Genomic DNA, 14,918 nt, shown 5'->3' on the forward strand with positions numbered 1-14,918 from the left:
TTTAATCTGTTTTTTATTTCCTTTTAAGAACGAAATATATGGCAAAATAAATTTATCTAATAAACATATTGTGTTTGAGATGGAACGAGAGAGGATGGTATAAAATGAACTCAGTTGCAGACCTAGTCTGAGTTTGCTGTAGAGAATACAATATTCTGGTACTTATGGTTTTAATGTGGTTATCTACAACGTTCCTGAGCTGAAGCTGGGAGGCAGCCATCGCATTTTCCTGGGGTTCAGAGGGACTCCAGTTACGAAATTCTCTTTCTTGGAGTCTTCAGTCATTTTATCCAACGTTCCCACTTGCTATAAGCATATGCTGCCTTGAGTGGAAGAAGATTATTGGATCTGATCTAGATATTTTGGGGGAGGCTATTTATGACCAGATGATGAGAAAGAACTCTACTGACTTTAAGGTTAAGGACTAAGTTTAGTTTATCTGCCTGTGTATTTAATGATGGTTAATATGAACCCTTTCTTCCTGAAAATCAAACTCTTTAGCGCCCCCACTGTGCTTGCTTATGGGGAGAATAAAGTCATTGATGTAGATATCCCTGTCATTATTCTTTTTTTCACACCCCTGTTAGCTAAGGTTCTTTTGGTCCCAATCAACAGAAACCAGCTGTGGCCATCTAACCCAAAGAGGGGACTTTATTTGAAAGATACAAGGGTATCTCCCAGAACCAAAGGGTATGTGTAGTAAGTAACCAAGACTCTGTTAGGGGAGGGGAGGAAGAAGACCAGAACTAACTCTGGGATAATTGGCAAAGGCTGTGGGTGGGCCTACAAGGCACACCTGTTAATGTACTCGCTCCTTTGCCACCCATATTGCGTGTCCGGTGTCCTTGAGACCACCCCCACATTTAGAGATTCATCAGAAAGACTTAGGGCATTCAGCCTAATAGTTCTACTCTCGGCTCAGATTTATCACAGTGATGTAATAAGGATACACAGTGGGATCATAATGGGAAAAAGCACAGGACAAGGCATTTCTGGAGGCGCCTTTGTGTAGGCTTTCTGATGCTCTCTCCCTGATGAGGGGTGATGCAGAATGCACTCCTCTTTGACCACACAGTGATAGACGTGTGACGTAGCTAACCTGGAAGTTGATCAGAAACTCGGCACCTGGGGTTTTTATTGGCAGCTGTTCATGTAAGCATCCTCTGCATGTGTCCAGATTCCAGACTTCCAGAAGGAAAGCAAGTATTCAGCATAAACCATGTTGTTTGCACAAACAGGCCTTGTGAACCACCCGTATCTTCCAATCCCAAATCATAAATCCTGGAAAGATTAAATCGGACCCACCCAACTATGGTGTCCTGGGAATCTGTTAATTGGGAGGGAGACCGAAAGGCATGAGGTAGACTTGGCCTCAGGAACCCACTTCCTGAAATGGGGGGATGCAGTTCTCAGAAAAGAGGGCCTCGAAGTAAGGAATAAGGATCCACAGCAGTTCTAGGTTGAGAGCTCTGGAAAACTTCCATCACAAGGGTTCTGTGACTTTTATGATATGCTGACTCTTAGGACTTCATTCAGTTCATAACAAATGTTTTTTGAGCATCTACTGTGTGCCAGTCTCTTGAGCCAGAAACCTGCCTTCAATATCTTCCCTTTCGTTTTGAAGAGGTGTTGTGTATATGTGCTCTTGTTTTCCCTCTTCTCTCTGGCTTCTTGAGGATTTAAACATCAAATTACATTCTTCTGAACTTCTATAGATATCCTGAGGACTGAGTTCTTTGCCTAACATAAAGACATTTATTTCTTTTACAGTAATCTCTTAGTTTATTTGTACAGTGCTAGGAAGTTATTTTTATGAGAAATATATGTATTCAGTTGCCATGCTCTCATTTGCTACAAAAATAATACAGGTGAAACACTTTTATCCAGTGCATTTGAAGCTAGAACCTGTTAATTTCATGTAAGTTAATTTCAAAAAAGGTTATTAATGCAAGGAGTATGATAAAGAAAGGAGAGATGTTTTAAGTATTTTAACAAGTATGTTTATTTTTGTTTTTATATTTGCAAATCTTTAAAATTAAGAGCACTTATGGAAGTAATCTGAATACAATGTCTGTCTAGATTTTTATGATTTTCCCCCTAATATTTTACTTTTGCCCAAAGCAACAGCCATAGGAACAAATAGAACCAATTCGTACAAGCATGAAGTCCATGGGTGGGGACAGGTGTGCCAGGCGCGCTGGAGAAAACCTGCTTATCAAAAGCTTTCAGGGGCGCCTGGCTGGCTTGGTCAGTTAAGTGTCTGCCTTCGGCTCTGGTTATGGTCTCAGGGTCCTGGGATCAAGCCCCACATCCAGCTCCCTGCTCAGCGGAGAACCTACTTCTCCTTCTCTCTGGGCCTGCTGCTCTCCCCTGCTTGTGCTCTCTCTCTCTCTGTCTCTGTCAAAATAAATAAATAAAGCCTTTTAAAAAAAAGCTTTCAGAGTACAAGAGGCAACAAGTCAGTTAAATGGGTACAATTTAAAGAGCTCTATACATGTTCATTGTGGAAAACTCAGCAAATATGATAAGGAAAAACCAAAAATCAGAAATTTTAATATAGGATAATCCCTAAATTTTTGGTCCATTTCCTTGACATATATGAAATATGTATACACACATACATATATGTGAAATATATTGATACTAATATTATGCTATATAGACTATAGACTACATGCTGAAATATGCATTATGTACTGTACACATTTTAATGAAGAGCAGGCTCATGCTATATATAGTTTATAGTCTTTTTTATCTACATGTACTGACACTTTTCCCTTAAGCTTCTCCTATAACATTGTTTTGTAATGGCTATTAGCAAATGGAGATTAGTTGAAAATACTATGGCGTGTCCCTCAAAGGACTGGGGGTTTGCAGAGTTAGAACCCTAACAGTTCGGGAATGTAATAAGGATAGGATATTGTCCTTGAGGCACAAGGAGGCTTTGACTCCCACCTTCAATACCTGAGGGGTGGATGTGGGATGAGTAACTTCACCTCCCCCTGTCCTCTGGTGGAGGTAAGCAGGTTCCAGTTAGGACAGGGGTATAAGGAATGTTTAAAGAAGAGGGTAAGAATGCAGAGAGGTTTGTTAATCCATGGAGCAGAATTCCAGAGGTCACAATGGAAAGATCTGGGAGGCAGAGGGAAGGCATACGGGATTGGGTCCCCAGAAGAAACCAGAACAATGGTAGGAGGGTTTGAGAGAAAACAGATTGCGGGGGTGGATGTAGGATAAGTGTAGAGGTGCGGAGGGGAGGGGATCTCTTTGGCTCTGCCAGAAACGCAGTGTCTGCATGTTCTTGTGCCAACACCACGCCCCAGCTGTAGAGTAGCATGAAAAGCCTGGCAAGCAGTTAGAAATTGGAGCATTGACCTCCGCAGGTGACCTAGGTTCGCTAAGAGAATGTTTTCAACGCGGCTACTGATTTGAGGCTGGTGATGATAACCCCACATATTTACTACTGGACTTGTCCCGATAGAGATGTAGTTTTTTTGTACGTTACTAGAAGCTGCAGAAAGTGCAGGAGATCACCCTGCTCAGAGCAGACTTGCAGAGCACTAATATTATAGAGATGGGCAAAGAAGGAGCTCCCCCAAAATGACTGAGGTTGAGTAGCCGGTGAGCTGGGAGGAAAGCTGGGATCTTGCAATGCCACAGAAGCCCAGGGAAGAATGTGGGCTTTTTTGTTGTGTTGTGTTGTGTTTTGTTTTGTTTTCCTCGGGCAGGGAGGAAGAATTTTTTTTTTTTTAAGATTTTATTTATTTATTTGACAGAGATCACAGTAGGCAGAGAGGCAGGCAGAGAGAGAGAGGGGGAAGCAGGCTCCCTGCTGAGCAGAGAGCCCGAGGTGGGTCTCGATCCCAGAACCTTGAGATCATGACCTGAGCTGAAGGCAGAGGCTTAATGCACAGAGCCACCAAGGTGCCCCAAGAATGTGTTTTTAAGGCGTGGCCAATGGGAACAATGCTTTAGACATGGTCTATCTGGATTTTAGCCATGGATCTGGAGGTTTCCTACGTTGTAACAACAATTGAGAACTTCAGTAGGGTTCAGGGTAGAGCCCTACAGCAATTCATGTGGCTACCCTCCAGACTGAAATCAATTCACTTCTGGGATTGTTTAATTCCTTTACTAATTTATTAGACATAGTATGGAACCTCCTAACTGTTGTTTTAGTGCAAACATGTCTTTTACATGTTCATTTCATCTCTGTTCTTTCCTGTGAGCCTATAGCAGGAGGTACATTTTGCAGTTCTCTGACTACAAACCCAAGCAACGTGTGTAGCTCACTACATGACAATAAAGGTTCATGAAATAGTCACTAGATGTTTCAAAATATGTTTCAAAATATGCTAACAATTTTCTCTGGGTTCTAAGAAGAAAAACACAAACTGAAAAAAATGCTCAGAAAATGTGTGCCCTTAAGAGTAGATCTGCTTGTCTTTAGGGATTTGTGCTCAGTTTGTAAGGCTGCCTTGATGAACTGAAGGTGAACTGAGTGTGGGCATGTAGGATTTTTTTTTTTCTTCAAATTTGGGAAGAACTTTTGGGTGGAAAAGGGGAAGAAAAGCAGTTTTTGGCTCAATAGAAAATCACCGATTGAATTCATTGAGAGAGAATGCCTCTCCTCCAAGCAGAGACTAAGGAACCACTCATTTAGGGCTTTATAAAGGGTTTTTTTTTTTTTTAATTATGTGAGTGACAGAATAATTTTAAAGATCTTTTTCTAGTGTAAGAGTTCATGAGTCTATGAAATAACTGTACCAAGAGCCTTTTAGAAATAGAGAAAGAGGGACGCCTGGGTGGCTCAGTTGGTTAAGCAGCTGCCTTCGGCTCAGGTCATGATCCCAGCGTCCTGGGATCGAGTCCCACATCGGGCTCCTTGCTCGGCAGGGAGCCTGCTTCTCCCTCTGCCTCTGCCTGCCATTCTGTCTGCCTGTGCTCGCTCTTTACCCCCCTCTCTCTCTGATAAATAAATAAAAAAATCTTAAAAAAAAAAAAGAAATAGAGAAATGTAACATTGATTTTGTAGTTCCATGTCTTTTTTTAATGTAAAATATATAGTTTTAAAGATTTTGTTTATTTATTTGCCAGAGAGAGAACAAGAGAGAGAGTGAGAGAGCATGAGTGCTCAAGCAGGGGGAATGGCAGGTGGAGGGAGAGGAAGAAGCAGGTTCTCCACCGAGCAGAGAGCCTGATGCTGTACTCATCCCAGGACCCTGAGATCACTGTCTGAGCCGAAGGCAGATGCTTAACTGACTGAGCCACCCAGGTGTCCCTTTTTATGTCAAAAAATTTTTTTAAGATTTTTATTTATTTATTTGACAGAGAAAAAAGCAAGAGGGAATACAAGCAGGGGACTTGGGAGAGGGAGAAGCAGGCTTCCCACCGGGCAGGGAGCCTGATGTGGGGCTTGATCCCAGGACCCCCCAGAATCATGACCTAAGCTGAAGGCAGACACTTAATGACTGAGCCACCTGGGCGCCGTATGCCAAATACTTAAAAATCTCAAATAATAAGTAAGAGAATTGTAATTATCCAGAATTTCAGCATTTTAACAATTCTTTTCAGTGTGGGGTGTTTCCTTTTATGATCTATAGACAGGCATAGTTGTTTGTACATATGTGCACTCAGTTCTCTCTCTTTTCCGCTAGTGGCTTTAGCGCTCACGAGATAAATTTAAGGAGATAAGTGTGTTTTCCTGGATTCTGTAGTCTTTAATCCTGAGATGTAATGGTAGGAGCAACACATTTAAAAAGTCTAAGTCAGCAAGGACTTCTTTGAAAAAAACTGATTTTTTTCTGGTTTGTGGGGATTTCCTAAATTGTTTGTACTGTTTTCTTTCCCCCTTGAATCAGTTGATCATGGTCTTGCCAGATTGGTGACAGTATACTGTGAACATGGTCATAAAGCTGCCAAAATCAACCCCCTCTTCAGTGGACAAGCCTTGCAGGAGAATGTGCCTGAGATCCAAGCTCTTGTACAGACCCTTCAGGGACCTTTTAATACCACAGGTAAAGCCCATTGACACTAGACGTCCATGTATCAACTCACTGCCAACAGGTGGGAGGGCTCCTTTCTTGGTTCTTGGAGAATACACATACCCCCTGGAGCTGTGGCTTCCAGTCGACAGTGAGGAGCATGTTCAAGCCCTGTCTAAGAGGACCTCTCTGGAGGTTCTAGAATAGTCTTTCCATTGGGCTCATTTCCTCTGAGTTTAAAAACATACTCACCAAAGAAGACATATAAGTAGCCAACAGGTAGATGGGAAGGTATTCAGCATCAGTCATCATTAGGGAAATGCAAATCAAAACCACAATGAGATAGTATCAGCTCATACTTATTAGAATGGCTATTTAATAAAGACACACAATAATAAGTGTTTTTAAGGATGTGGAGAACTCTTGGGTACTGTTGGTGGGAATGCAGGTAGGTACAGCTACTGTGGAAAACAATGTAAAGGTTCCTTGAAAAATTAAAAGTAGAGTTACCCTATGATTCGATAATCCCACTTCTGAGTGTTTATCCAGAGGACTTGAAATCAGAATCTTGAAGAGTTATCTGTATTCTCATGTTTATTGTGGCATTATTAGAATAGCCAAAATATGGAAACCACCGAAATGTCCATCAGTGGCTGAATGAATAAAGAAATGCAGTGGAGGAGCACCTGGCTGGCTCAGGTGGCAGAGCATACAACTCTTCTCTTGGAGATGTGAGTTCAAGCCCCACGTTGGGTGTAGAGACAACTTTAAAAAAAAAAAGTGCAGTATATGCACAAAATGGAATATTATTCCTCCTTAAAAAGAAGGAAATGTGACAACATTGATGAACCTTGAGGGGATTATACTAAGTGGAATAAAACAAGTCATTGAAGGATAGATACTACATGATCCCACTATATGAGGAATCTAAAATAGTCAAACTCGTGCTAGCTTCAGCAGCAGATATTTAAATTGTAATGATACAGAGAGGATTAGCTGGGTCCCTGCACAAGGAGAGCATGCAAATTCATGAAGCCTTCCAATATTTAAGGAAAATAACGAAATAAAATAGACTCCTAGTAGAATGATGGTTCCCAGGGTCTGGGGAGAGGAGGTGTGGGTTAAAAGGTATAAAGTTTCAGTTATGAAAAATAATAAGTTCTGGAGATCTTCTATACAACACAGGGCCTATAGTTAACAATACTGTATTGTATACTTAAAACTTTGGTAAGAAAACAGATCTTATGGTCAGTGCTCTTTCCAGAAAAGAAAACAAATTACTTTAAAAATGAATAAAAAATTGCAAGCCCTGAAATAATAATAATAAAAAGTCAGACTCCCATTATGTGCCAGACACTTTATATCCATTATGTCAGTTAATTCTCATCCTCTCTAAAGAAGTTACTGCCGTCTTTACTTTATGGTTAGGAAAAGAGACACTCAGAGAACTTAAGTAGCCAGTAGTGAAAAAATGGCAGAGGTGAGGTGACAACCCACGTCACCTTCCATTTCTGTAGCCTGAACTTTTTCTGGCCTTTTTCCTTGCCCAGTTGGGAATGGATAACCCGTCAGGATCCTGGGCTCATGCCATGTCATATTTTTATTTTATTTTATATTTTATATTTATATTTATATTATTATTAGATATATATTTATTAATATGTGATATATTGTTTGTTTCAGGGCACAGGTCTGTGATTCATCAGTCTTACACACTATATAGCACTTACCATAGCACATACCCTCCCCAGTGTCACTTACCCACTCCATCCCTCCCACCCCCCACCACTCCAGCAACCTTCATTTTGTTTCCCGAGATTAAAAGTCTCTTACGGTTTGTCTCCCTCTCTGGTTTTGTCCCATTTCAGTTTTTCCTCTCTTCCCCCATGATCCTCTGCCTTGTTTCTCAAATTCCACATATCAGGGAGATCATATGATAATTGTCTTTCTCTGATTGACTTATTTTGCTTAATATAATACCCTCTAGTTCCATCCATGTCATTGCTTTATCTATTATTTTTAAAGATTTTATTTTTAAGTTATCTCTACACCCAATGTGGGGCTCGAACTCCCAACCCCGAGAATGAGAGTAGCACACTCTCATGTCATTTTTTTAAAGTTAATCTTGGCCAATGTCAAATTCTGGTCTATGATTCAGTTAGTAATGTTCTGGTAATAAACCACTCCAAAATGTAGTGACTTTTCGGGCACAACAATTTCATTACCATGTAGTTCTAGAATTTGACTAGACTCAGCTAGGTAATTCTCAGTTGGGGGGTCTCTGAGACAAAATCCATGCTCCTATCATAATATAAATGGCCCTTCAGGAGTGGAAAAGCTAACTGTTTTAGTGTCTTATTCTTGCTGAGTCTTCTAACAGATCCCTGATACTGTGTCTACTCATATGTCCATGACTTTGCATGGAGTTCCGGTAGGTCTCTACCTCATCAACCTAGAACATTCCTGTTCATTTTTAAGCATTCAGCAAGCACTGCCTGCTCTGTGAGGCAGACCTGCCCAGAACTTGCCAAGGTAGTGTTCAGTATTCCCTCACCTGTGCTCTCATAGTACTCTGAGCAACTCTCAACAATAGCACAATTACCAGAACTGGTAAAAAACTTTATCTGACTTCAGAACAAAGCTCCCTAAAAAATATTCTTGAGCCCTCCATTCAGCAGTAACCAGAAATATGAAGTTACTTAACAGAAGGTACAGTCTTGTTACTAGGAAAAACCACTTGTTGATATGACATAGTGTTATCATTACTTGTTTATAAATTTTTCCTCTATAAGGCTTAAATTTCATTTAGGGAAAAAACCTTTTTCCCCCTCCTTCAGTAAGCTCCAGCCCCATTGTGGGGCTTGAACCCACACCCTTGAGATCAAGAGTTGCATGTTCTCCTGCCTAAGCTAGCCAGGCTCCCTGAAAAAGACCATTTCTCAGCCATGTTTGAACACTCAGTGCCAATATGGCTTCTGGTATATAGTAGGTTCTCCAAACTCGCTCATCAGATGGATGAATCTATGTTTATCTATAGCCACATATTTTTATATCTCTTCTTTTAGAGACATGGGTCTGCATATTTGAAATACATGTAGTTAATAAGAAGAGCAGAAAATGAGAGAAACCCAAAGCCATTTTTTAAGCTGCATGCTTTTCTGCATTATCACATTTAATGATTTTAGTTTTTTAAAAATTTTTATTGGGGTAAGGTACACATAACTTTTGCCACTTTAACCATTTAAAAAAATTTTATTTTGAGTAATTTCTACAGTCAACGTGGGACTCAAATTCACAACCCCGAGATCAAAAGTCATGCTCTACCCACTGAGCCAACCGAGTGCCCCATCACTTGAACCATTTAAAAGTATACAATTCAACAACACTTGGTACATCCACAATGTTGTGCAACCATCAAGATAGTTCCAGAACATTTTTATCACCCCAAAAAGAAATTTTGTGCCTAGTTAGCAGTTATTTCCCATTTTGCCCTCTCCCTAGCCCCTGGCAACCACTACTCTACTTTCTGTTTCTATAGACTTGCCTATTCTTGACATTTTGTATAAATAAAGTCACACTATGTGGCCTTTTGTGTCTGGCTTTTTTCCCTGTAGCATAATGTTTCCAAGTTTCATCCATGTTGTAACATAGTACTTCATTCCTTTATGTGGCTAAATAGTACTCCATTGAAAGGCTGCATCACATTTGGTTTATCCCATCAGTGGACATTGTGTTATTTCCTATCTCATTTAATCTTAACAACTCCCCGCTGATGTGCTTTGACTGCTCCCATTTTATAGGTTAAAATGTGAAGCAGAGAAGCTAAGGAACACAAAACAATTTCTGTAAGTTGAATGATCAGTCGGTATCAAAGTTTATTGTAAGAAACCATAAGCAATAAAAAAGTAAGTGTTGGTTTGTTAAACTCAAGTTGTAGATTCAGGCAAATGATGGATAATTGATTTGTGCTGAGCTATTGATATATTACAAACCTTCCCTTTTTTTTGACTGAGAGTTGGGTAGATTTCCCTTGACCTGAAAATATTGCCTTGCTATCAATATTAATTCATATTAAGACCAGCTGCTCAATGATAGACACTACTTTATAGATATTAATAAGACTTGAACATTTGGGAAGATATTTTAGATAAAGGTAGGACATTGATTTGTAGCTATAAAGCAGAGGAATGTCAGGTTTCAATTTTTAGTTTGGAGTTATACAATCAAAATTTAGCATAAAGCAAAGATTTATATTCCCTCTCCTAGTATGACTACTTCATGGCCTTTGGTCATAGTTTTAGTTTTGCCTTTAGAAAAATCTAGATAGCCATTGATGATGATCTGAGTTATCCGAACAAAATACTCTGAACTGAAATATTTTGTATGTTCTGTAATTACGTGGTTGATTGCTTTTTAAAATGATCCCTTTGGTTCCATTTTGTAGGATTATTAAACATGGGGAAGGAGGAGGCCTCTCTTGAGGAAGTACTGGCCTATCTCAACCAAATCTACTGTGGGCAAATTTCTATTGAAACCTCCCAACTTCAGAGCCAGGAGGAGAAAGACTGGTTTGCCAAGCGATTTGAGGAACTGAAGAAAGAGACCTTTAGCACAGAAGAGCGAAAACATCTGTCAAAACTAATGCTAGAATCCCAGGTATAAAAGTGCCAGTGAATATCAATGGAATAGCATGGCTCATTTCCTACAAAGATGCATAAATATTGAAGAAAGGAATTAAAGCATTTATTTACCCCATTAATCCTATTGCCTCAACACAACAGACAGCATAACATGTGCTACTTTATTCTAAGTAGAAAAAGCTAGATTGCCAAACACCAGAGCTGTTGGTTCTCCTCAGAGTCAAAAAACTTTTTATATATTTGCCTATTCACTCTCTAAAAGACTGCAAAATCCTTAAGCTCTTCTCTCCTTATTACCTCAAGCAATCAAAGAAAGCTATGCACGAAAGCTCTTGGTACAAATTAATGAAATTGAATCTGTCAGGGCTTGGATCAGGCTCTGGCATATCAAGAGACAAGAAAACTGTTCCCAGTAATTTGGATAGTTGGGTGGTTTGCAGCCTTGAGAGAAGAGTACTGTAGAGGCCTCTACTAAAGCTCAGCGGCTGGGAGGGGCAGAATGAAAGGCCCAGCCCTTGCTTCAGAACACATTCTTTTTTTTTTTTTTTTCTTTTTCCCAGAAGAATACATTCTAAGAGGCTTCCTCTGGGGCTAAGTTATTCTACCATTCATCTTATTTTCTCTGCCTTCCCACTGCTGCCTGGTGTCCTTGGGCAGGCGTTCCTGCTGTGCCCTGAACTAGTCATGTCTGTCTCCGGAGTACGTCATGAAGGGGCACTGCTGCCCCTTCTTAAACTAGCGTAGGGTCTCCCCACAACACACAGAAACGTGTCTGACTTGGACCTGAGTAGCTGGCTCTCTTCCCACAACAAATGTGTTTGACATGATGTTCCACAGGAGTTTGACCACTTTTTGGCCACCAAGTTTGCCACAGTGAAGCGGTATGGGGGCGAAGGAGCGGAGAGCATGATGGGCTTTTTCCATGAGTTGCTGAAAATGGCAGCCTACAGTGGGATCACGGATGTGATTATTGGCATGCCCCACAGAGGGAGGCTTAATTTATTAACAGGCCTTCTGCAGTTCCCTCCGGAGGTAAGATACTTTTCGTGGTGTACAACTGATTGTAACAGAATAGAGCCGACAATAATCATTCCTTAGAAACCCAGTAAAGCTCTGCGCCATTGGCCCAGGGGATAGCTTAATGAGTTGATGGATAGATCTGGTATTTGAGTTGGTTTTCCTTGTCTTCTTACATGGATTCTTTCTTTCTCAGGGAAGGTAAAGGTTAGTTTGTTTTCTCAAGGATGACATGAATAGATAATTTCTGTTCTTTTTTTTTTTTTTAAAGATTTTATTTATTTATTTGACAGAGAGAGATCACAAGTAGGCATAGAGGCAGGCAGAGAGAGAGAGAGAGAGGAGGAAGCAGGCTCCCTGCTGAGCAGAGAGCCCGATGCGGGCCTCGATCCCAGGACCCTGAGATCATGACCTGAGCCGAAGGCAGCGGCTTAACCCACTGAGCCACCCAGGCGCCCGATAATTTCTGTTCTTTGAAGCATGCTTTCCTAATGTAATAGAAATTATTCAAACAAACATTAAGATCTGTGTGATTGCTTATAATTTTACCTTCCAAGAAGTCCATTTTACTTTCCACTGATGTGCAGAATTTGTACTGAACACCCTCTATAAAACTAATAACACATTGTTATCCTTGGAGACCGCCACCTGAGAGGTTTTATAGGTAATTGGATCTTGGTGTTCCTGTTCTGTCCAACTCAGCGGCTCTGTTAGTCTCTCAAAAGACTGGAGAGTTAGGGCTGTAGATTTTAGGTCCGAGAACATCAGGGTGACTTGCAATTTAACCAGATTGTGGCTGCTGTGTGTGGATAAACCTCACTACTGATCTTGGCTAGGAGATTAAAAGTAATTGTAAGTGTTAAAGGGACTGTGAGAGTTAATGGAGTGAATAGAGCCTATGGAAGGATGCATTACTCTTAAACCACTAGAAGGCACACGTGACAGTATGGGGGCTAAGCTTTACCACTACTACTCATACCTCAGTTTTTCTGATGCTAAGAGATTGATAGTCAGCTCTTAAAAGACAAATACTTTCGAAAAAGCAGACTAAACAGAGTAAAGTGATTGACAGGGGCGCCTGGGTGGCTCAGTGGGTTAAAGCCTCTGCCTTCAGCTCAGGTCATGATCTCAGGGTCCTGGGATCAAGCTCCACTCAGGCTCTCTGCTCAGCAGGGAGCCTGCTTCCCCCCCTCTCTCCCTGCCTGCCTCCCTGCCTACTTGTGATCTCTGTCAAATAAATAAATAAAATCTTAAAAAAAAAAAAAGTGATTGACAGATGGAGGCATGTGCTGAAACACAGGCAGAAATCCCTAAATGAGAAATTGTGTTCTTAAAGCATCACAGACAAAAACACATCTGAAAAGTGCTGAATTACAAATGATCATATTTGTGAGAAACATGGATATACCCATACTGTGTAAGGATGTGTGCTCCTGTTTGTCCATTGGTCAGTAAGAAGCTTTGGGGTCATTCAAACCATTTGGGTAAATGAGGACAACGTGCTGTTTTTGGTAACTACCTTGGTTTGAGACCTGATTTTTCTTACTTACTAGCTAAAGACCTTTAAATTAGTAAATTTCTCTTGCTTGTGCATTTTTCAAGTGGATAGTAATGTTTATCTCGAGGTAGACTGGGAAAATGAAGTGAAGTCCTTTGAGAATTAGACAGTCGAACTTTTTAGGCATGACTTGAGCTAATCATGGATGCCATCCTGTGTCTAAATGGGATTAAGTTCTGTTCTGTCATTTTCCTGTGTACCCCCCCTTTTTAAAAAGATTTTATGTATTTAATTAGAGAGAGAGAGAAAGAGAGCATGAATGGTGGGGAGGAGCAGAGGCAGAGAGAGAGGGAGAAGCAGGCTCTCCATTTGAGCAGGGAGCCTGACATGGGGCTCCCTCCCAGGACTCTGGGATCGTGACCTAAGCTGAAAGCAGATGCTTAACTGACTGAGCCACCCAGGTGCCCTTTCCTGTCTACCTTTAACAAGATTCATAGAAAGTTCTTTCGGAGAATATATTCTAACAGGTGTATTTAAGAAAATTATTTTGCATATTGCAAGGCAGAGATAACTAGCAGTTTAGTACTTTACTATCTACATGTCTAATAGTCATGTTAGACTCTTCTCAGAGTGTTGGTATTTCATGTGATGGTGAAGATCTCCAAATAATTCTGGGCATTTGAGCAATTAGAAGTTTGTGCCTTTCTTTTTTAATGCATGGTGATCACAGTTACACAAGCATCGGTGTAAAGTTTTTTCAATTGTATGATTTAAACTAACCACCTCTTCTCTGGTCTCCATTGTGATAAAAGACATTTTTTCTTGTCTATTTTTTCATAACAGCTGATGTTCCGTAAAATGAGAGGCTTAAGTGAATTTCCAGAAAATGTTTCAGCCACTGGAGATGTCCTGTCTCACTTGACCTCCTCGGTTGATCTGGATTTCGGCGCGCACCATCCCCTCCACGTGACCATGCTGCCTAACCCCTCGCACCTGGAAGCAGTCAACCCCGTGGCTGTGGGGAAGACTCGTGGAAGGCAGCAGTCTAGACAGGATGGGGACTACTCTCCAGATAGTTCTGCTCAGCCTGGGGACAAAGTCATTTGCTTACAGGTACTTGTAGCTTCACGAAGTGAGGCAGGAGGCTGGGGAGACCAGGAGGAAGGGAAAGGGAGATGGTAGATATTCAAGATGAAATTGAGAAAAGATGAAATTTTGGGAAAAGAAGATTCAGGGCTTGTTTTTAAAATTAATAGCAGATATGAGGTCCAGTCTCAAGGCAACTGACTTTAGACTCAGGTTTCACTCTTTTTTTTTTTTTGAAGAACCACTTTAAACATTTTTTAAAATTTAAATTCATTTAATTAATATATGATATATTATTGGTTTCAGAGATATAGGTCTGTGATTCATCAGTCTCGTATAATACCCAGTGCTCATCACATCTCATGCCCTCCTGAATGTCCATCACCCAGTTCTCCCATCCCCCCAGCAGCCCTCAGTTTCTTTCCTATACTTAAGGGTCTCTTATGGTGTGTCTTGTGTTTTCCTTTCTTGAGTTGTGTGTGTTATTTAAGGGAGTATTGAGTGGTATCCCTGATGCTTTTCAGAGGACATATTTTATTACTTTTAGGAAACTACGTGGTCTCCGTATATCTAACAAGGCTTGCTTGTTTCACAGTAAAGGTCTTGGGGCACCTAGGTGGCTCAGTCAGTGAAGCACCTGAGTCTTTTTTCCAGCTCAGGTCTTGATCTCAGGGTTTTAAGTTCAAGCCCTAC

General features: G+C 40.7%; 1 protein-coding gene and 1 non-coding gene across 5 annotated transcripts in view; both read left to right on the plus strand.

Annotated features, from left to right (window-relative positions):
• DHTKD1 (dehydrogenase E1 and transketolase domain containing 1) overlaps nucleotides 1-14,918 on the plus strand; it is a 59,944-nt gene that overhangs the window by 8,596 nt on the left and 36,430 nt on the right. For 2 of the 4 annotated variants that reach the window (XR_004287125.1, XM_032349398.1), the window contains exons 2-5: nucleotides 5,862-6,017; nucleotides 10,429-10,640; nucleotides 11,462-11,656; nucleotides 13,983-14,252. Coding sequence is in view for 3 of the 4 variants with exons in the window: in XM_032349398.1 (XP_032205289.1) it covers nucleotides 5,862-6,017; nucleotides 10,429-10,640; nucleotides 11,462-11,656; nucleotides 13,983-14,252 (833 nt within the window). In the remaining variant the exon portion in view is untranslated. Of the gene's footprint in view, nucleotides 1-1,025; nucleotides 1,153-5,861; nucleotides 6,018-10,428; nucleotides 10,641-11,461; nucleotides 11,657-13,982; nucleotides 14,253-14,918 lie in introns of those variants that run through there. The other 2 variants (XM_032349401.1, XM_032349400.1) reach the window with 2 other exon arrangements.
• On the plus strand, nucleotides 6,931-7,033 carry LOC116594595. The gene has a single exon (XR_004287307.1). It is a non-coding gene; the product is annotated as a U6 spliceosomal RNA (small nuclear RNA).

Source organism: Mustela erminea, chromosome 6 (assembly GCF_009829155.1).
Source record: "Mustela erminea isolate mMusErm1 chromosome 6, mMusErm1.Pri, whole genome shotgun sequence".
NCBI lineage: Eukaryota > Metazoa > Chordata > Mammalia > Carnivora > Mustelidae > Mustela > Mustela erminea.